At 36.8% G+C, this 21,906-nt stretch overlaps 1 protein-coding gene across 1 annotated transcript in view; it reads right to left on the bottom strand.

The window, feature by feature from the left end:
• NEB (nebulin) overlaps positions 1-21,906 on the bottom strand; it is a 199,798-nt gene that overhangs the window by 88,308 nt on the left and 89,584 nt on the right. The window contains exons 62-78 of the mRNA XM_073884116.1: positions 20,474-20,785; positions 19,948-20,151; positions 19,126-19,230; positions 14,920-15,027; positions 13,292-13,603; positions 11,882-12,085; positions 11,301-11,405; positions 10,289-10,396; positions 8,698-9,009; positions 6,627-6,830; positions 6,137-6,241; positions 5,886-5,993; positions 5,192-5,503; positions 4,277-4,480; positions 3,342-3,446; positions 2,310-2,417; positions 595-906 (exon numbers count right to left, since the gene is read on the bottom strand). Of these exons, the coding sequence (XP_073740217.1) occupies positions 595-906; positions 2,310-2,417; positions 3,342-3,446; positions 4,277-4,480; positions 5,192-5,503; positions 5,886-5,993; positions 6,137-6,241; positions 6,627-6,830; positions 8,698-9,009; positions 10,289-10,396; positions 11,301-11,405; positions 11,882-12,085; positions 13,292-13,603; positions 14,920-15,027; positions 19,126-19,230; positions 19,948-20,151; positions 20,474-20,785 (3,228 nt within the window). The remainder of the gene's footprint in view (positions 1-594; positions 907-2,309; positions 2,418-3,341; positions 3,447-4,276; positions 4,481-5,191; positions 5,504-5,885; positions 5,994-6,136; positions 6,242-6,626; positions 6,831-8,697; positions 9,010-10,288; positions 10,397-11,300; positions 11,406-11,881; positions 12,086-13,291; positions 13,604-14,919; positions 15,028-19,125; positions 19,231-19,947; positions 20,152-20,473; positions 20,786-21,906) is intronic.

Raw genomic sequence — 21,906 nt, 5'->3', positions numbered from 1 at the left:
CAGGAATTGGAGCAGGGCTGACAAGGGCCACTTGTGGATGACAGCAATGACACATAATTTTGTTTTTATACAAGGTTGAGCTTCTGTGCTCGCCACTTGAAATCTGCCTTTTTTGCTGAGAATAACATCTGTAAGAATTTGGGAGACTAAGGTCTTTAAATGCATATATAATGAGGAAAAGATATACACTTTTATTTGTATACACTTCTCTATCTATATATAAGTATATACACATACATTTTCCCTACATGTGCGGGATAAACTTAAAATCCAACATTGTCTTATGTTCACATTTATTTCTGAAATTTAGATATCTGATCATGCACATGTAATGGGTTAAAACAACTAGGACTGAAATTTTGTAACTAATTACAGAATAAGAGTGATTTTTTTGTCTTAATGAGTAAGGCCTTGCCACATGAGAAGGAATCCTCTATAAGACAGAAAATGTTCACAATAACTCTACCACCATGAAATGTACAGATTATGTTAAATTCTATTAAGATTACCCCTTAAATTATGTCCCTAGGGAATACACCATGATGCTATACAGAGACACACATCTCTCCAAGAGTCTGGTGATAATATACGCACATCGCTCTGCAGTTCGTAGGCCTTCTTAGCCTGGATCACATCATTCTGATCTGGCAAACATATCCACTGGTGCAGGTAATTGCGATAATCAATATCGCTAACCAGGACCTGGCATTTCTTGGCCTGAACAATTGACATCATGTCCAACGGTGTATTGTGAATTCCTTTAGACTTCTCATAAGCTTTCTTGTATTCTCTGTCACTCTGGATCTTGGCAGCATGTATAGACCATACCAATTTGGGATCATCTTGTAGGGTGCGGAAACCCACGTAGTGGCCCAGTTGCTTACGGTAACCTTCTTTGTATTTGTACTAAAGTTGTGAAAAATAAGAGAAAAAGACATATGAAAATAACGTAGTAAGAGGACTTTTCATTAAATGTTTTCAGAATATTTTCCTCGCCTTAATAGAAATTTGGCTCAACACTGGCAGTCCTTACATATTTCAGTTCACTTTAAGGAAAACAGATAGGGCTATTTTAGGTAGTCTGATAGAGAACATGAGGAAATCAGGAGGGAAATAGTATGGTGAATAAGAGTAATTACAAAAAATTATAGTTGACATTTACTGAGCAATTACCATATGCCAGACACTATTGCAAGTGCTTCAAATATAATTGGGTTGATTCATGTGAAATTACTGAATTTTTTAGTTAAAAATGGTTGAGTAATAGCAACTACAATCTCATTTAATCTTCACAACATCTCTGTAAAGTGCATATTATTGTCACATATTTCACATGTGGAAAATAAGACACAATGGTCTCCAAGGTTGCCTGGAAAGTGGAACATTAAGTCAGATGGTCCCCCAAGAATACTAACAATACCTCAGGTAGGAAAAAGTCATTTGTGTGGTTTTGGAGACAGATAAAAAAAGGTGTATATTTCACAGGAATGGAAAACAAGGTCATTGGCTTGAATCAGATGACAACAAAAGGCCTGGAGACAAGAGTTTCCATCTTGCCCACACCTAAGTATCTTAGGACTAGAGCAATTTAGTGTCTGTTTCTTTTCTCTATTTGGATAGCATAGAAAAATTTGGACAAAAGGGAGGGAGAGAGAACTGAAGTAAGGCAGATACTATAGATTGGCTATTGTTTTTAGAGATAAAAATGAGAAGAGGGAAGAAACAGGTGGATACAGGAGTTAAAAAAATAGAGAAAAACCCAGAGAAAGGGAACAGGGTTGCTTAAAGATTTGGAGCTGGGGGTGGGAGGTAGGGAGCTTGGTAGGATAATTATTTTGACTAAGTTTTTAAATTACTATTAAATGAACTTCAAAAGGTTACTGAGAGCATTACACATAAGCCTCCAGTAAAAAATCTTACATATATAATGTGTTTTCAGCCCTAAGTCTTTTATGAAACTTTCAACTGTGGTCTATATTTATGGAGAATGTCATAAATATTTGGGGGATAAAATGACACTGGTCAAAAATCAAATATATTGGTTCCTGAATTTTTCCCAAGAATTCTGCATAGATTCTTCATGCTTTACTTCTACTTAGAAACAACTTAGAATTATTTATACGAATACCTCGCCTATGCTAACCTTAATGTGTTTCATTCCATTTTAATGTTTTTAAATAGAGAAAGTCTTTAGTGCAAAATGAAATGAACTTGTTTACATAGATTTTTTTTAAAAAACCCAATTTTTACAAAATACTCTCCCTATCTGTTGTAGGAAGAGAAAAACCACAAGGAAATAGAGGCTGTACCTCACTGGCGATTTCTCTGGAGGCTTTGGCTTGTTTGATTTCAATGGCATCTGCTCTTAAGTCATAGCCTTTCTGCTTGGTCTCATTCCAGTCTTTTTGGTAAAGTTTCTATTGAGGAAAAACACAGGTTTGTTTACAAAAATTGAAAATAAGTCAATATACTCAAAGTACCCAAAATATGAATCATATGACATAACGAAAATGAAGACAGCATAAGGAAAAACAGTCATTTCTGAGTTTTTCTTCTGATTGTTGGCTATTTCCTTCACGGAGTACAGGATACTTCTGACTAAAATTTTAAAGCTAAACATCCAGATCTACTCAATGTTTGAATATTTATCTTCATCACAATATGGTACACATCTGAAAATACCCCAGCACGCAATACGTGGAAAGTAAGAATCAACTGTGAAGCTAGAAAATCTTCATCAAGTTATCATGAAAGGTCCAGTCAGATTTTTTTTTAATGTTTTTTTCTAATGTTGCCTTTTGACTTTTCAGAGATCCCTGCTAAAGGGATGTCACATAGATATTTATATATATCTCACCCTTTGGATAGGATTAAAAATTGTCTTTTCGCTTTTCTAATGGCTTTGAAATGTCAAGCAAGACAGTTGCAGTACTTGTATTCGTACTAAATCAATCAAAAACCTATAAAGATAAAAGAGACTGTTACCTCATACTCCCTCAAGTAAGAGAAATTTAACTAGGGATTTCATTATTCTCAATTAATAGATGATGAAACTGAGCTGTGGACATTGGATATAGAACAATGCTTTCAAGATTGAAAGGAGGACCCCAGTAGGATTCAGATATCCCAACTCTTTGTTGGATATCCATGGCTCTAAACTCATGTTTAAAGGAGAGAATTTCCATTCATATTGCATTGGGAATGGAAGCTAAAGAGAAAATGTCTAGCACCAAAAGCTGTATATATCTCTAAGTTAGGTAATTTGTCCATCATACCACACCCCACAAGCTGACATATATTGTCCTATAAAGGCTTTTACACTTCATATTGATGCTACTTACATTGCTGATTTGCAAGGCATTTATATGGGCCTGCAGCATGACTGGCGTGTCAGAAGGAATGCTGATGTTGGTTTTATCTTTATTCCACGCATCATGATATAGTTTCTGTGGAGAGAAGGGAAATATTATTTTATTTATTTTAATAGTGGATATCTGAAACATTAAGCCTTAGAAATTAACCTGGAAATTTTTTTTTAATGTTTCTGATGGTTCATTATATGTGTTAACTTGGCTAGGCCACAGTACCCAGATACTTAGTCAGACATCATTATACCTGTTTCGGTGAAGGTAGGTTTTAGATGAGATTAACATTTTTATCAGTAGACTTTGGTAAAGCAGACTACACTCTGTAATGTGGCTGGGTCTTGTCCAATGAGCTAAAGGCCTTAATAGAAAAAAGACTGACCTCCGCAGAGCAAGAAGGAACTTTGTCAGCAGACCATCTTTGGACTTGAACTGCGACTCTCCTGTAGGTCTCCAGCCTACTCTGAGTTTATAGACTTGCCAGCCTCCATAATCATATGGCCCAATTCCATAAAATTAAATCTCTTTGTGTGTGTGTGTACACAGAGTCTACAGGTCTATCCACACCTCTCTCATATGCATATGTAAGCACACATATATACATGTACATACATATATCTATATCTACACATATCTATGTCCCCTATTGGCTCTATTTCTCTGGAGAACACTGACCAATACAACATCATACCATTTAAAATGCAGCATTATGCTACAGGTTTTAGCATTTAATAGGAGTTAAAGAAATATTTGTTCTACCTTGGCCTTTACCAAACTAGCCAACAGATTGTTAGAGTTGCTCCTGTCACTCCAAGTCCTCCAAGAGGAACAGCCCACATGCTCGGTTTGGGCGGCATAATGTGAGAACAGAGTCCCGCAAAAGGCATGTTTGGTAACAGGATGGTTCTCACCTCACTTATTTGCAGAGAATTGGCTTTTGCCAGGACAACGTCTGGCGTGTCAACAATGGAAGTGAACTTCAAGGCTTCTGGCCGCGTTCTATAAAGTCTTTCATTCACCAGGCCTTGAGCATTCTTCACCCTGTTCATTTCTACGGAGTCTTCTGGCATCCAGCCGATGCCGCGCAGCCACTCCAGATCTGCCTTATATACACTCTACAATGATGTGAGACAGAAATTATGTCCATGGTTAGACACACCATCTCTTAATTGAAAAGTCAAGTCCATGGGAGTGAGGGGTTGATAAGCACAGGAGATGGGGGTTCTGAAAAAGTAGGACCTGAGATTTTATAGGACTCAGGGGTTTTAATAACAATGACAGAGTCATCTGTAAAAACATACTTATGTATACTAGCTGTGAAGAGTGATAAAGTCATAATAATGCTGAATTTCATAATTATTTGATATTTCCAAAAAAAACTATAGAACTAACAACACTTTTAAAGGAAATTTGGTTGAATCTCATTCCATTTTAATCCTACAATAATTGACTGCAGAAAACTGTATAGTGTATTGGATATAGTATAATAGTGGCAGTTACTTTAAAAATATTCAGATAATTTATGTTTGTCTGCAATATATTTTCACTGCCAGAAAGTACAGATGACATGAGGAAAACAGTCTGCAATCTAGGCCAGGGAATAAAAGACATGGCCTAAGTTGGGTTCTTCATCTATATTCTTTGATTCCTAGGACGTAACTCCTGACCATGGATTATGTATTAGACAATGTGAGTGGTGCCCGCTTGGGGGTATGCAGTGCATAATCCATGAGTCTATCCACAGAGGGGTCCATCGAGGCACTACCTAGACAATAAATAAATCTATGTCCTCTCATTCCATCTCTCCCCAAGTTTGTGTTACGTACATCGCTCTGCAGTTCATAGGCCTTCTTTGCTTGGATAATGTCGTTTTGATCAGGTAAGCATGTCCAGTGATGCAGGTAATTTCGATAATCAATGTCACTGACCAAAGTCTGACATTGTTTGGCCATCACGATGCCTAACATGTCCACCGGGCTACTGAATTTGGTCTTCCACTTCTGGAATTCCTTCTTGTACTCCCTTTCACTTTGAATCTTCCCTGCATGTATGGCACACATAATCTTGGGGTCATCTTTAATGCTCCGGGCTCCAATGTGGTGGCCTTTCTGTCTCTCGTACGCTTCTTTGTATTTGTACTAAAAGGAGAGAAATAGAGCCTTAGAAAACCAGTTTTAAGACCATACGCATGCTGACAACTACGGAAAACGTGAACACCCACAAGCAAATGGGTAAGAATTTCATGTGGCAAACATTTTGGCATCTCTTAATAATTTTAAACTCTTTTACACTCTCATAAGCATAACTGTAGCATACTCATATATCTTTATTGGTGCAGCCCTTCTAGCTACAATTCCAAACTGTGCTATTCTTCTCTGTGAGAACAAGGGACAAAGTCTTAGAAAGTAGGAAGCAGGAATGAGGGATACATGTGGAAACAATTGTGAAATGTGGCCCACCAGCCTCATGGTGGCCATTCAGCAATGTGACACCAAAAGGGGTTGGATGGAGGGCACTTACATCACTGGCAATGTCCCTTGAGGCTTTGGCACTTTTGATGGAAATAGCATCAGCCCTCAGATCGTAGTCCTTCATCTTTGATTCATCCCATCCCTTGGTGTAAAGTTTCTAGGCGGAGGATAATACACAACAGAAAGATTAAAATGTTTTGGAAAGGTTAAGAGGCCAATTCCAGACAGGAAAGTGTAAGGCAGAAAAAGTATTTTAATGAATCCTAGAAAGGCTTAAGAGACAATCAGGAAACCTCTTACTTGGCTGATATTGGCAGAATTGCTCTTGGCCAGTAGGATTTCTGGGGTGTCCGGCATCACATGGATGGAGGCTTTGTCAGCATTCCAAGCTTCTGTGTATAAATGCTATGGGGGAAGTGAGATAAAACCCTTTGTTAAAGCCCATACATTACAGTTATTTTCAAATTTAACACATTTTGCGGTAAAGAAAATGTACAGGGAAAATAACAGATCGATGGATGTCTCCACATCACTGCTCAGAAGGGTATGTGCATTACTCTAGAGAAATTATCCCAGGCTATGCTTCCTCATGCACACAGAGAATGAGGGGATACAGTGTTAAGCACATACAGGCCCAACTAGAAATCAAATAGAGGCTCTGTTGAAGACCTGCATGAAAATCAGGCCCATTATATCTCCTTTTTCTGGAAACCCTTGAGGGCATTTCTCACTTTATGAGCCAAGTCCATGGAAGGTATGACTCAGGAAATGGAAACGGTTGGATACTCACCTTGCTCATCGTCAGGGCATTATTCTTGGCGAGGACAATCTCTGGGGTGTCTGTAATGCATGTGAATTTGAGCTGGTCTGCAGGCTGGCGGTACTTCCTTTCACTCAGGATTTCTCCAGCTCTCTTCACCTGCTCCACCTCTACAGAGCCAATGGGCACCCATCCAATGCCTCTCAGCCACTCGAGATCAGCCTTGTAAATAGCCTGAAAATGAAATAATGTCAAGTATTACCTCGACAGCCTGGTGTTTGATCTTGATTTAGCAGAGAGACAATGTATAATGCTGAATCTTACTTGTGTGAACTTCTGGAAAGACCCACAGAACTGACTGACTTTGGTGCAGAGTGGCTAGCCAAACATTTTGTCCCTGAAGGTAGCCAATGTTTTCTGGTTTAAAGACTAATAAAATCTGCACTCACTTTGGCAGCACATATACTAAAGACTCGTAAAATCTAATAATATGCAATTACATTGATGCAAACCCATTTTAAGGAAATCAGTGACTGCCACCTGACTGGAAGTATTTATTCTCAGATTTGATTGCCTGTTCCTCCTTGTGTGGGAATAACACTCTATCAGAATACACCTTGTTCCTATCCCATGGGACAGTGGCCTTCACAACCAGCCACATATCATAAAGGTGAACACTGCTAGCTGATCGCATGTTGAACTAATGTGTTTTCTGGGGACAGCAAAAAGGGCATCTTTCTTCATGTGATTCTATATACATGCTTCTAAACCAAAGAGTACATGTATTTTTACTCTTATTTATCTTATCCTCAATCCCCTTCCTTGTGTTATAATTTAAATAAAAAAGGATATTTTCTCTCTTCTTCATTTTTCTTCTTTGAATTTAAATAATTGGCTAAAGGAGAATTTTTCTCATAAGTAAAGGTAACAGTTCTTTTTATTCGTATGGCTTTTGGGGAAGACTCTTTTTTACAATGCCATTGTGTTTATCATTCCTTTAAAAGTCATTCCTTGTCAGAACCTGATCAAAAAAACAAGGAGCTACTATACCAATGAGGTAGCATTTGAGTCCCAAGGACAATCTACTGGCTGACAACAAAAGTGCCTCACATATTTCTAGAGAGCCATTGTTTTCAGCTTCTTAGAAAAATTGTCTCAATATGTACAGTTCATTCTTAAACTTCCTTGCACAAGTAATAGGTATTTCTTTTAAGTTAAGCAGTCAGAAAAATGATAATGCAATCAATTCATTTGGAAAATTGGGTTGTGTTAAACCAGCAATCCTGAACCTGGCATCAATGAACTTGAATGGAAAAATATTATATCTTTATTTTTGTTAACCTCTAATTGAAATACAGCATTTCTTTCAATAAGTATAGGCTACAGATCATAGTAGCATTAGCACTATTTGAGACTTTGTCAGCAATAAAGATCGCAAATATTTTCATATCCCATTACAGTTGTTGCAGTCATCCTGAAATATTTATGCTCATTACTTCTTTGTAATTAAACTAGTTATTACACCCAGTGCTAGATCTTTTATTTAGTGTATTAAAAAAGTATGCATATTACGACATCATAGATGCAGTTTAATATTTTCATAACCATATTTCGATGTGATCAATTTCTTCTGAAACATGTATCCTGCATTTTAGGCATTTCATGGCATTGTCTCGAGAAGCTGTCGCTAGTCTCACAGGACTGCCAAAAGATTCCGTGGCACAAAAAAAGTTAGAACCCCTTTAAAAAAATCTTTTAAACATGTGCTGATTTGGTCAGAACCAATGAGGTAATCTGCCACATGGACGCTTTCTATCCCTGAAAGGGAAAAAAAGTAATTCACCTAATAAGACCCTCATCTCCTCCTCCTAAGGGAAGGTGATCTTGTCTGAAACAATCCTTTCCTTTCTTTTGCTAATAACTTCCTTGTCCTACCCTCCTTCCTATAAAAACCTTCCATTTTTTTACAACTCTTTGGAGTTACCTTCTACTTGCTGTATGGATTGCTGCCCCATTTGTGAACTGCTTAATAAAGCCATTTAAATCTTCAAGTTAACATAATAGAAATAAATACATGCTAATGAATATTAGACCCACTCACATCACTCTGAAGGTCATATGCCTTTCGGGCCTGAATGATGTCATTCTGATCAGGCAGACACATCCATTCATGTAAGGGATGTTTGTAGTCTATGTCACTGACTAAGGTCTGACACTTCTTGGCCAGCACCAACCCCAGCATGTCCACTGGGCTGCTGAACTTGGTCTTCCACTTCTCAAAGTCTTTCTTGTACTCCCTGTCACTCTGGATCTTGGCCACATGGATCGACCACATTATCTTGGGGTCATCCTCAACATTCCGGGCCCCAATATGGTGGCCAAGCTGTTTGCGGTAGCCTTCCTTGTACTTGTACTGAAAAAAGAAAAGGGATATGAGTCTAATGATAAGAACATCTCATTTATATAACATTTTATAATTTCATACACACATTATTTCTTTGGATTTTTCCTTTCACAGTGCGGAGAAAGGTTAATATTATCAACCCCATTTTAAAAGGCAGAAACCTAAAGCCTAGAAGGGTTTTAGGTGATTTGTTCAAGATGACATCACAAAGTAGGTGAGAGCTACTAGTTCTTAATATTCTTCCCTTCTATTAAACTGCACTACCTACTTTACATTTGATTGCTTAATAAATAAAGATAAAACATCTTGTACAATCTAAAAAACATCTACTTAAAGATGTGGCTACTTTTTTTCCTAAAAATGTGTTGTTAAAGATATCTTAGAATATATCTCTTATAAATAGAATTTATACTGAATGCCCTGACTGAGAGAATGGGCTACATTTAGATAGTCTCACCAGAAAATATCTTCCTTATCAGCCTGTTATATCTTTGAACTTTCACCATAAGAGAGTCATGCCTTGGGTTAACATTCTATACTTCTAAAATTCAAGAATAATATGGTTTATTTTACCATGAGATGATCATAGTGTGGGCTCTTTTAGAAAACGTTTTGATAATAGAAGGAATGAAGTGTAAATCTAAGGCATGGGGTCCCTCCAGAAGAAGGAAAGCCTGGATTTGGATCCTAAGGAGCCCTGGTACAAAATGAGGGCACTAGATACCCTCAAGAGACGTTTCTCATGAGAAGGGAAGGGCTACAGAGAAGAGATAAGTGAGTGCTGAGAAAGGGCTTCACTTACTTCTCAATTTGTCCTTACAACCAGTTAGGGGCATCTTGGTAGGAGAACCTCACTAAAAGTTACAAAGAATGAAACAAAACTCTAAAATGCATCCATCATCTAGTCTTCCTTTAATGCCAGAATGGACAGAAGTAATAGGAAAGAATTCACATTTTAATTGGCTGACTCACATGTGCTGTCAGTGTTTCTACAAACATCTGCGTCAATTGCTGCTCAACTTCTGAGGCTCAAAAATATGAACCATTTTTAGTGTCTATAAAACACTCATTCTTAAAGACCATACTTCTATCCCTGACTGATTAACAGGTATAATGGACACAGTATCTTGTGGTTTTGTTTTTTATTTGCAACTTTGTACATGGGGGAATCACTACATGAAATTGAGACTTGTAGAGACAACCAAAATTCTGGCAAGAAAAATGATAAAAGCTGCCATTTGGGAACATCTTTGAGTAAGAAATGCCTCTTCCAAAAACATCAACTTACATCACTAGCAATATCTCTTGAAGCCTTGGCTGCCTGAATTGGGATGGCATCCAAACGCAAGTCATAGCCTTCCTTCTTGGACTCTTCCAAAGCAAGTTTATAGAGTTTCTGTAGAAAAGAGAGTCATTAATCATTACTCCTTCCATAAAAAAATAAAGCTGTTTATTATTAGATTTTCCCTGTCCTCATTTAAACTATAGAAAGAAATCCACAAAATCAAGTATGAGGGTGTGTTTCTACAAAACTGCTTCATAGGTGCTTAAGGACTTTAAGGCACATGTTCTAAACTTTGGGATTCTACTCATTGCTCAATTTCAAGAATTGGGGTGGGGGGAGGAAGATCAGCATGTGGTTGCCAAAATTTTGTTTTGCCAAATAAGCAAATGTAAAAAAAAAAAAAAAAACCTACTTCCACCATCATAATATAAAAGAAAGGCCATCTTAAAAGGAGAAAGAATAAGGACATTATTTTCCAATTGAATATATTTGGATTTAAGAATAACTCAATGTATTGTATTTATTTTTTCTCATTTTGCTGTGGAGTATCATCACAGACCATGATCAATCTGTAGACTAGGCTTTCAGAAGAATTGCCCTGATGAAAATGCTGGTCCTGAAAGAGATGCTTAGAAAAATGCTTGCAAAGAACATTAAATGGTAACCAGAACATTACTGAAGCAGCAAAATAATACAGGGCATGATAACCCACTGGGTTCCAATACATCACCTGCCTGTTTAATCAAGTAATGACTTGATACCCACACTGACCTGTAGGGGAAGGCAGTAGGAATATGATTCCCATTGAAGTATTTCTCCATAAGCATTCCATTCCCTGATATCCTGTTGCTAAAAGGCTGGTCTATACTGTGGACACACCACACAGGCCAACATTGAACCAAGAGAGAACTCTTTTCTACCGATTTATAAGTTAGTTGAAACATTTTACTAAGGAAATAGTTACAACAGCTCATTTTTGCCTTACTGTTCATTATGTGATCCACAGTTTACTCACATCACTGTAGTTTATGCGGTTGAGTTTGGCGAGCATGATTTCTGGTGTATCTGGCATGACATGGATTGTTTTCTTATCATTGTCCCAGGCTTCGGTATATAAGTGCTGTGAAAAAAAAAAAGATGAGAAAAATTATTTTGGCATTCACAGACATTTTTCTTTTGACTATGTGCCACTCACCTCTCCTCTAAACAAAGTAGAAGAAAAATTACTGAAGTTGCATAAATTCCTACTTTCCATGTAGATAAATCACTATTTCCAAGAGTATGTAGCTTACTAGTTTACTATTTCACTGACTCAGTTATTACCGTTCCTTATTAAAATTCTTTAGCAATTCTGAAAAGTATAATTGGGTTGCGGGATTTAAACTCCACAATTACGAAATAATTACAGCACATAGTACTTTTAATAGTTTAGTATCTTGAAGTATTATTGACTATGGTATTATAATGGAAAAATCATTTTGAAAGGTATCCTAAATCCTAAAGGAATTTTAGGAATGCCATAACATGTCATTTTTTTTTTTTTAACCTTTTCCGATGGTGAATTTCTCGATCTAACAGTGAGGAGTAAAAACTCACCTTACTCATGTTCATAGCATTGTTCTTTGCCAGAACCTGCTCTGGAGTGTCAGTTATGCTGGTAAATTTCAGTGTCTCTGGACGCTGACGGTAGATATTATCACTCAGTATCTCCATGGCCCTCTTGGCTTTAACAACTTCCACGGAACCAATCGGAACCCAGCCAATGCCTCTCAACCATTCAAGGTCTGACTTATATAAATTCTGCAAATCAGTGGATAAGAAACATATTTACTAATTCAAGCTTCAGATTCGTAGTTACAAAATGGCTAGAGAAATACCAAAGTATGGAGGAACAGATAAAGCTCCCAGCCTAGCTGATCACTCGTTCACAAGCATTACTGAATCCTGAGAATAATTTTTTTCTCTGAGCATTTTTTGGTACAGAGGATTAGACCAAGAAAGATGAAAGAAGTTTTGTAAAAAGAAGACACCCGTGCTTGAGGGTATTACAGGATTTTTACACAAAAGCAGAGCTTCTTTAGCTTTGGAAAGTGCACTCTAATAGCTTCCAGTAAGACCCCACACTCAGACCAATGCTGTGTGAGTGTTGCAGTCGCAAAACCTCTTGCCTTTTTTTTTTTAAGGGAAAAGAGGTGAAATTCAACTATAGTAATGAGTTTCAACATGCAGTAATGCTAACCTTCGCAAATCACACTCTTGACTTGCATTTTTTAAATTGTGATATAATTAACATGTAACAAATTAGTTTCAAGTGCACCACATGATGATTCAGTATATGTATATATTGTAAAATGATCAAGAAGTCTAGTTAACAACCATCACCACACATAGCTACATTTTGTGTAATAAGAATTTTAAAAACATCTTTATACCCACCTTCAAAATCACAAAATGTCAAGTGTATAATGTAGTGTTGTAAAGATAATATATTAGATATTACCCTAATTATTCATTTTGTTTTACTCAATAGTGCATGCTGTTTTTAAGAATTAGATGACCAGTTTTGAAAAAGACAGGAATATCTTAGTATTTCCCTCTCAGTAGGTATAAAATATGTTTATTAAAATAACTTAGCATAATATACTTCTCTTCCTACTTCTTCCTCCCTCCACACCCACATTTCTACCTCTTCAGCCAAAAATGTGCAGCTCTATATTTTTGAGAACTCAGTTTCATCTAATTCATGCAAAGGAAGCCTGAATCACCAGGAAGAAATATACCTGTATATAATCACCAATATATATTTTATTTCCTCTTTTACATACGACTTCTGGGGAAGAAAAACTGAAATAAAGTGTAGTGCTTTCCGTGGGAAACTCTTTTTAAACATTTAATCATATGTTGTTTAAAATTACAACTAAATTCCAGTCCACTGGCTTAGTAAAAAGCCAGGGACACGTCTTAGACCTGCTTTTAACGTGCAGAACCAGCCTCAGGGGTACTCACGTCACTCTGGAGGTCATAAGCTTTCCGAGCCTGGATGATGTCATTCTGGTCGGGCAGGCAGGTCCACTCATGCAGAGGATGTCTATAGTCCACATCACTGACCAAGGTCTGACACTGCTTGGCCAGAACGATACCAAGCATATCCACCGGGCTGCTGTACCTGGTCTTGTATTTCTCAAATTCTTTCTTGTACTCACGGTCACTCTGCACTTTGGCAATGTGCAGAGACCACATTATCTTGGGGTCGTCATGTACTGCTCGGGCACCAATGTGGTGACCCAACTGCTTACGATAAGCTTCTTTATATTTGTACTAAAAGAGAGAAACCAGTGAATAAGGAGGGAGCACTGAGGGCTGTTTCCTGTCATTGTTTTGGTGATGAGGCTTTTCTCTGAAATCTTAAGACATTGGAGGGTTTCAGGGCGTCTGGGTGGCTCAGTCAGTTAAGTAGCTGCCTTCAGCTCAGGTCATAATCTCATGGGTCCTGGGATCAAGCCCCCCATCATCGGGCTCCTTGCTCAGTAGGCAGTCTGCTTCTACCTCTGCCTCTCCCTGCACCTTCACTCATGCTCACTCTCTCTCTCAAATAAATAAAAGACATTAGGGGAGTTTCATCATGTGCTGCTGAGATGCCACACACTGGAAAATGCTTACTCCCAAAAAAGAGGATGTTGTACTCATTTGCACATTTCCACAGAATCATACCACAACGATCCCTTTATATTGTGGTACAAAATTTTATGTTGATAAAAAGTGATTAAAAAGTGAACTTTGAAAAGGTGAGTTTAATTACAGTGATAAACAGTGTCTCAGAAGTCGGTCGTGTGGGTGGACTCAACTGAGAGGTTTATTTATCTTTTTTTCTAGGGCATTCAGAGAAACAATTTCCTCTGAACAAATAATCTGGAAGGGGTAATTTAAAAATAGGCAATTTTTGTTGTTTTAATAGGTACAAAGTTTCAATTTTGCAAAATGAAGAAGTTCTGGGAGTCTGTTGTACAATAGTAAGAATACACTTAATACTGCTGAACTATACACTTGAACGTGGTTAAGACAGTAAATTTTATGTTTTTTTCATGATTAAAAAGAAAAACCTACAAAAATGGACAATTTGCTACTATTTGGATTCAAATTGAAGTTGTCCAGGAATCTGAGGTCTTCATTTTCAGGGTAAAGGAAAATTGATTTTGTGGGCCCCTTAGCAAGGACACATAGCTTTTCTGCTATCCTCTGTCTTTCCTCAAGTCATGGAGGAGAACTCTGTAAAAGCCTGCTTCTTTCCTGGCATCTTTGTCTTGAGTGTATCCTGAGAAGAGCTTATAAGGTTTTATGAGAAGCTCAACAGATGTCTATCTAGCTTTAATCTAGGTATTCAATCTTATTAAGCAAAGACCAAAGGACAAGAGTCAATAGAACCACATTCCAGGCAAGGCTTTGTCTCTATGATGCTTGTGATCTTGTGCAGGTTACCTACTGTCTCAAATCCTCAATTTATTTGCCTACACAATGGAAGGTAAGATGGAAGACTACAGATCCATGGATTATGACTACAGAGACTTCCAGCTATGATCCCTGGTGCAGGGCCTTGGCCTGTCCGCAGCAAAGGGAAGGATGTGATCAGCTCTTACGTCACTGGCAATGTCCCGGGAGGCCTTGGCAGCCACGATAGGAATGGCGTCACTTCTCAAGTCATAGCCTTCTTTCTTGGCTTCTTCCATGGCCTGGCGATAGAAGTTCTGAGGAAAGAAGTAATGGTTTTTAGATATAGTACTCACTTGCACTCTAAAAATGTATTTTTGTCAAAAGAAGACTACTTTGGATGCAGAACTAACTGCACTAATATGTTAAATCTTTCTAAAAAATCTCTTTTACTTTCTATTTATGCAAGCCATTTAAGGTAAAATTTTACATTCAGCAGGTTTCAACATTGCAAGTTCTCTTTGGAGAACTTGGGACACGAACTAAGGACACAAATCCTTATAGATTTTAGACACCACGTCAATAGCTTTCAAATGTGTTGGATTGTTCAGCACTTGCTCTTCTCATGAAACAACCAAGGAATGTTGATTTATTTAACTCCAAATTTGAATCAGAAACAATTTTATTAGCAAAGAATATGGGTATGTAATAATGCACAATACCTACCACTATGAGTACATATGCAAAATCGAACAGTGCTGAACTAAGGATAATCTGCTGTTCCTGAATGTCTTTGTTAATATTGATTTGCTCCCTATTCATTTTGTCAACTGCTAGAAACTGCTAGCAGACATAGGAATATCAGGTACCAAGGATTTATGAGTTGAAAGCATAAAATTGATAAAATTATATTTGATCTTTTTTTTTTTTTTTTTTTGGCAAATTGGAAAAACCACCCCACTGTTCAGTTTCTGTGGCAGGAGAGATATACACAGAAAGTGGAACACAGCTATTCCATGGGAACACAGTTTGAGAACCAGTGCGTTAAACAAATCATCTATACTGGAGGTGGTCAGCCTTTTTTACTTGTGAGCCACCTATAGGAATTTTGACCAATCCTATATCATGTTAAAAAATTTTTTTAAATAATTGCTAATGTTTTTAAATCAAAACATAAGTAAAAATATACATTTTGTTAATTTTTAAACATAAAAAGTAAAAATTATTGCATCTCTTAATGTTATTTTTGTGATTTATAGGAACTCATGGTACCTTGATTGAAAAGGTCTTGGTGGACATTAATGAATTAAATTGTCTGGCACATTTTTTTTTTTAAATACCCTCAGGCATGCATCAGATTAATGCACAGGTATGCCTTTCTTTTTCCTCTCTTTTTAGAAATAAAATCTTTATAAAATCTTACCCAGTTAAATATCTTAATGTATGTCTTAATATTTAAAAATGTGTATTTTCCCTATTTTGAAAAATTTCAAACCTACAGAAAAGTTTTAAGAATAGCACAATGAACAGCCAGCTACCCATTTATTAACGCTTTTGCTATATTTACTTTGTCTTTCTCTTGTGTGTGTGTATGTGTGGTATGTATATTTCTTATTTTCAAGAATAACCAATTGGGAGTAAATTGTAGACATCATGACTTTCACTTTTAAATACTTACACTCATGTATTGCCTAAGAATAAAGTCGTTTTTACAACCATAATATATTTATTAAATTTGGGAAGTTTAATATTGACACAATACTGCTATCTAAGAGATAGTGAATACTCAAATGTCACCAACTGTCCCAGTAATGTCCTTTATAGCAATATTGCTTTTCTACCCAGAATCCAATTCAGGAGCGTGAGTGACATTTGGTTGTCTCATCTATTTCTAGGCCTTTAATCTGTGCTTTTTGTTTTAAAGTAAAAGAAGCGTGACTAAGAAAGAAGTGGACGCCACTTTAACGCAGGGGCCCCTCCAGGAGGATAACTTGGAAGGGTCCTAGGGAAGTGGAAGCTATGTTAAGTGATCTGCTTAGACCAATACAAGCCAGCATACCCACTGGAAAGACTTTGTGTTACACCTCAAGGACACCTAAAGTTTGAAGGTAGCTCATCTTTATGCCTCCAGAGACATAGTTCTTAAACTGGTCTATGATGGAGTAACTTAATCGTTAATTTCAGTTTCCCCCCTTTCCTCTATTAAGAGAGTTATTGAGTCAAGGAAAGCAGTCGCAGAACCCATCGATAGTTCTGGGAAACAGATTTGGAAATCACTTAAGGGCAAACAATGACCTTGATTCTTTAGGGCTTTATCTTTCTTCCTACTTTACAATGTTCCGTATTTTGTCATTGTATAAGGCTGTATAAAGACAAAATTTTAAATGTAAGGAAAGGCTTTAAACAGTGTGGCAGAAATAATGAAAACTAATTTGCTTCATTATTATGCACCATTCTCACATTATATTGAATTAAAAATGCTGGAATAGTATCTGAATTTTAAATATGCAGAGGTGCTTAATTTTTAAATGACTTAAGCATCCCAGAAGAAAGCTACTCTATGTTTTTAATGTAGATTATTAATGTGACAAATTACATTCTTCCCAAGAAAAGATTTTACAAGGAAAAGCTAAAGTGAAAATAAGAATAAATTTGATACATTTGAGATAAAATCCCAAGGGCATTTGGTCTTCTTAAAAATTCCTAGAAATGTTTATTTTATAACTGGAGAGTCAAATAGCTCCTCTAATATATTTTTCCTTGGAGGACGCTGTCCTTACGCCTAAGTGGAAAAAATGTGTCTAAATCATCTCATGTCTTCAGGCCAAACAAATAGATTTATTTCATTCTTTTAATATTTGAAAAAGATGCAGGGTTTCAAAAAAGAGAATACTTCTGGTTACCATCAAGACGTTTTAAAGCTTGTCAGGCAAGTTATTTACCCAAGAGAACTAGAACAGCTAAATGAGAATTTAAGAGAAAGAAAGTAAAATGTGTGTTTTTTTTTTTTTTTTTTTTTTGGTTTATATTTATTGAGCTAAGTATGGAATGAAGGTACCAGTTGGGTTGAGAAAAAACTCAGGAGAGCCATTCTGAAATCTAACCTTCAGGAGACAGTCTTTAGGAAATTAACATGCTCATGTAATTTTAAAGAAAATAAAACCGGCTGAAAATTGTAGAAATAAAAGCCCAATTTCCTTTTAGTCTGAAAAAAAAAAAAAACAAACCCAACCAAACAAACCAAAAAAACACCTATCTCATCTGACCTAATTTTAACAAAAGGGAAAGGCTTAAAAGATCATTACAGCTTGGGATAGAAACTAATTTCATCTGTGTGGGGTAAGATAGACCTCTTGGGAAAAGCTAAACCAACAGAGAAACTCTGTGGCCAAGCGAAAGACCGCTCACTCCAATTGTCAAGGGCAATCAAATACTTATGATCAGGCTTGTCCTCAGGTCTATTTAATAATGCTGGAGGAAGGGAAATTGTATCCTCTTCATTTCACTTGTCATGGTTACTTGATACAGCATGCCTCTTCTCTAGGGACACATTATTGTAATAAGTAGTAGTTAATATAGATAGAAGAATGAATATGGTCAAGTCTTGAAAATGAGTACTTAATTTTCCAGTGTTCTCAAACTGAAAAGTCCCTCTTTTTTTTTATATGAAGACACACAAACATGTAAGAAATCATTCACTTCTTGAATAAACCAGATAATTGTTGACTTTGGCAAGTACAATTGGACAAGAAGCTGTTTCTGCAGCAGTATTTCTGGATTGCCAAGTATGTGATAACAAGTTTGGTGAGGTGGGAGATAACATATAAAAAGTATATTTTATTGTCCTCAATTTTGAAATGGATGGATTTGAGAATTCTCATTTCAGTTCTTGTAAATAAAGTTATTCTGAGCACATTACATAGATCTAATATGCATGGTAACTTGAGTGTACAGGGAAGAAATTAAAGTTTATTAAGTATCTATTTTGTGCCAGGCTCTAAGCTTGGGCATATTATATACAACCTTAGTTAGTCACCACAAAAATTTTTCAAGATATGTATTTTTATCCCATTTCACAGGTGAGATAACTGAAGAAAAACTCACAGAATACTGAAGTACTAATCTGATAAATAGCAATCATTATTTTAAAATTAAAATTACAATAAGTTTCAATCATTAATAGTTGAGTTTTTTTCTTCTGACATAGAGACATTTTTGTATTTATCATATTTCTGTATCTTTTTATCTACCTACCTCTTGATAGATGGCACATATATTCACAGTAGGGTGATGGGATTAAAAAGACAAAACTAAGCTAACTGGTGCACATGAGAATTAAATCCAGAATTCTAAATTTACTACATCAGCAAAAAATCAATGTGTTCAGATTAAGAAACCAAAACAAATGGTCTTACCTCACTATAATTTATTTTATTTTGTCTTGCTAACATAATTTCAGGTGTATCAGGCATGATGTGGACTTGGGTCTTGTCTTTGTCCCAGGCTTCTGTATATAAGTGCTGTGAATGATAAAAAGGGTAATGAATGAGAAAAACAATGTTTGTTGTAAATAGGAGTCTCCAGTTTAGAGACCATGACAAAGTTGAAAGCTAGCCTCCTCACTATCTATGCTGTGTGCTATATGCCAATACTCTTTGATCTCTTTGAAATTACAAGATACTTATTGCCACTAAATATAAACACAGACTAAGATACGAAAAGAAAACGCGTGTTTTTTGATACATGATCACCTCCAATTAAATTACAAGTATTTTCCAAGCATATACACATATCCCTATGTGCTGTGGCTACATTAAATTCTTCCCATGGTTTTGTTTGTTTGTTGTTTATGAACTGCAAATGAAACTGGATATGCCATCTCCAGATTTCTTTTTGATAAACATTATGGAGATGTGCATTTGACTTGTTTGTTTTTTATACTCACCTACATAAGTACCCAACAAGAAAGAAAACTTGATATCAAACATGTATTACTCTCTTTGATTCAAACAAGTTGACCACCAAACATCTATCCTATTCTTTGGCTATTTCACAGGAGATGTCAAAGCAGAAATTCCCACATACATTTTTGGAATCCTGATGTAACTGAATAGAGAATGCAATCAAATCACTAAAAACAATATGGCAATTGGATAAAATGAAAAACACTAAATTAACCATAGATATTCTCAAGGACGTATGGTTCCATTTTAATTTCCCCACAATTGGGGGCTCACCTTGCTCATATTGAGGGCATTGTTCTTGGCCAGCACCTGTTCCAGGGAATCAGGCACACTGGTGAACTTCAGCCTGTCTGGAGGCTGGCGGTAGATGTTGTCACTCAGGATCTCTGCAGCTTTCTTGCACTTGACCACATCCACAGACCCAATGGGAACCCAGCCGATGCCTCTCAGCCACTGGAGATCTGATTTGTAAATGTTCTGGTGAGATCAAACACAAAAGGAAGTCTTACTTAAGCTGTTATGACACTTGATTTAAAAAAAATGAAAGAAAAAGACTGAAAAACTTTAATAGCCAAACTTCATGCCTATGTCTTTTCAAATACAAAGCCCAATTAGATATAGCTTGGTGGTATCATGTTCTCTCTAAAAGAAAAGTAAGGCTCAGTCAAATGAGAGGCAAAGAGAAAAATGTTATTACTTCGGAGGGCTCGACCTAATCCTAGACCATTATTTATGTATCACCGTGTATTACTATCATAAGCATGGTCACCAGTGGTATATAATGGGTCCTGGTACTCACGTCACTCTGGAGGTCATAGGCCTTGCGAGCATGGATGACGTCATTCTGGTCAGGCAGGCACGTCCACTCGTGCAGGTAGTTCTTATAGTCCACGTCACTGACTAAGGTCTGGCACTTCTTGGCCAGGACCACCCCCAGCATGTCCACTGGGCTGCTGAACTTGGTCTTCCACTTCTCAAAGTCCTTCTTGTACTCCCTGTCACTCTGGATCTTGGCCACATGCATGGACCACATTATCTTGGGGTCATCCTCAACATTTCGGGCTCCAATGTGGTGGCCAAGCTGCTTTCGGTAACCATCTTTGTATTTGTACTGAAATAAAAGTAGTCATTTAAGAACAAACACGAATAGGAAGGGCTAAAAGTCCTTTAGTTTAAAACATCATTATTTTAAATTTGGAATCATCTGAATATCAACTTATCTCCTCATCCTAAATTCTGGTTTGACTTCACAGCAGTACTCTAATGGGAAAACAGGCCAAACTGGATAGTTCTAAGGTTTGCAGACATTAAGTCCCTGGAAATGAAGGCAGCAACACTTCCAGAGAATCAACCACAATAGTACTGTACACAAAAGTACAATACAGCCTTTTCTTCATCTTGGGCCAGTGAAATCACTAACTCAGAAATTTTACATATGATTTTGAGAATGCTACTCCCCAGTCCACAGGTACCATTTTACCTCCTCCACCCATCCCTCAGGCCTCCCAATTCTAGCTCTGTTGACCTTCACTGGGTCACCTGACGCCCTAAAATCAACTGGCTTGCGTTTTCTATCCTGCATACCCTGTTCTGTTGGAGATCAAATTTGGCTGGGGTTTCTCAGGATTCTTCGAGTGAGGAAACAGATTATATAACTACAAGAAAGCATTTTGGTGGTGGTGGTGGTGATAAGTGCTGACTGGATATTTTCTCTTCACTTTAGGCAAAAACATCACACAAATCCTAATGTATGTTTATGGAAGCCTGAATTCCTCACCAAAGGACCCACTTCTTTCAGAGACAGCAGAAAGACAAATCAGGATCACCATCTTATCAATTTTGGTTGTCTTCATTTTTATTTAAAAAGAACTCAGAAGGAAACACTTAAGGTAATTTTCCAAAGAAAGAGTTGGCAAAAATCCAGATCAGGTTCAGGGAAAGGTACATTTTCCTAGACCTGGCTGAACCAGGTCTTTTTCTGATGTTGAGCCAACACATGTAACTAAGTTATTTTTTTTTAAGCCTTTTGGCATTTTCTCATTTTCTCATTTCTCTATAAGCTATATGCTCAAAATATGGAGATGAATGTCTCATAATTGTAGATATGAACAACTATAGATTCAAATTCAATTTTATACTGAAGTTTAGGATACCTTCTCCACCTATGGGACATGAATATTAAAGTTGTTTGGAGTTAAAAATATAAAAGAGCTTTCTCTAATGAAAGACTTT

This window comes from Callorhinus ursinus, unplaced genomic scaffold (genome assembly GCF_003265705.2).
Source record: "Callorhinus ursinus isolate GAN/ISIS: 27379988/994484 unplaced genomic scaffold, GSC_fseal_2.0 scaffold2, whole genome shotgun sequence".
Lineage (NCBI taxonomy): Eukaryota > Metazoa > Chordata > Mammalia > Carnivora > Otariidae > Callorhinus > Callorhinus ursinus.
The sequence above is the reverse complement of the archived record's forward strand: the minus strand, read 5'-3'. Positions and strand labels throughout refer to the sequence as shown.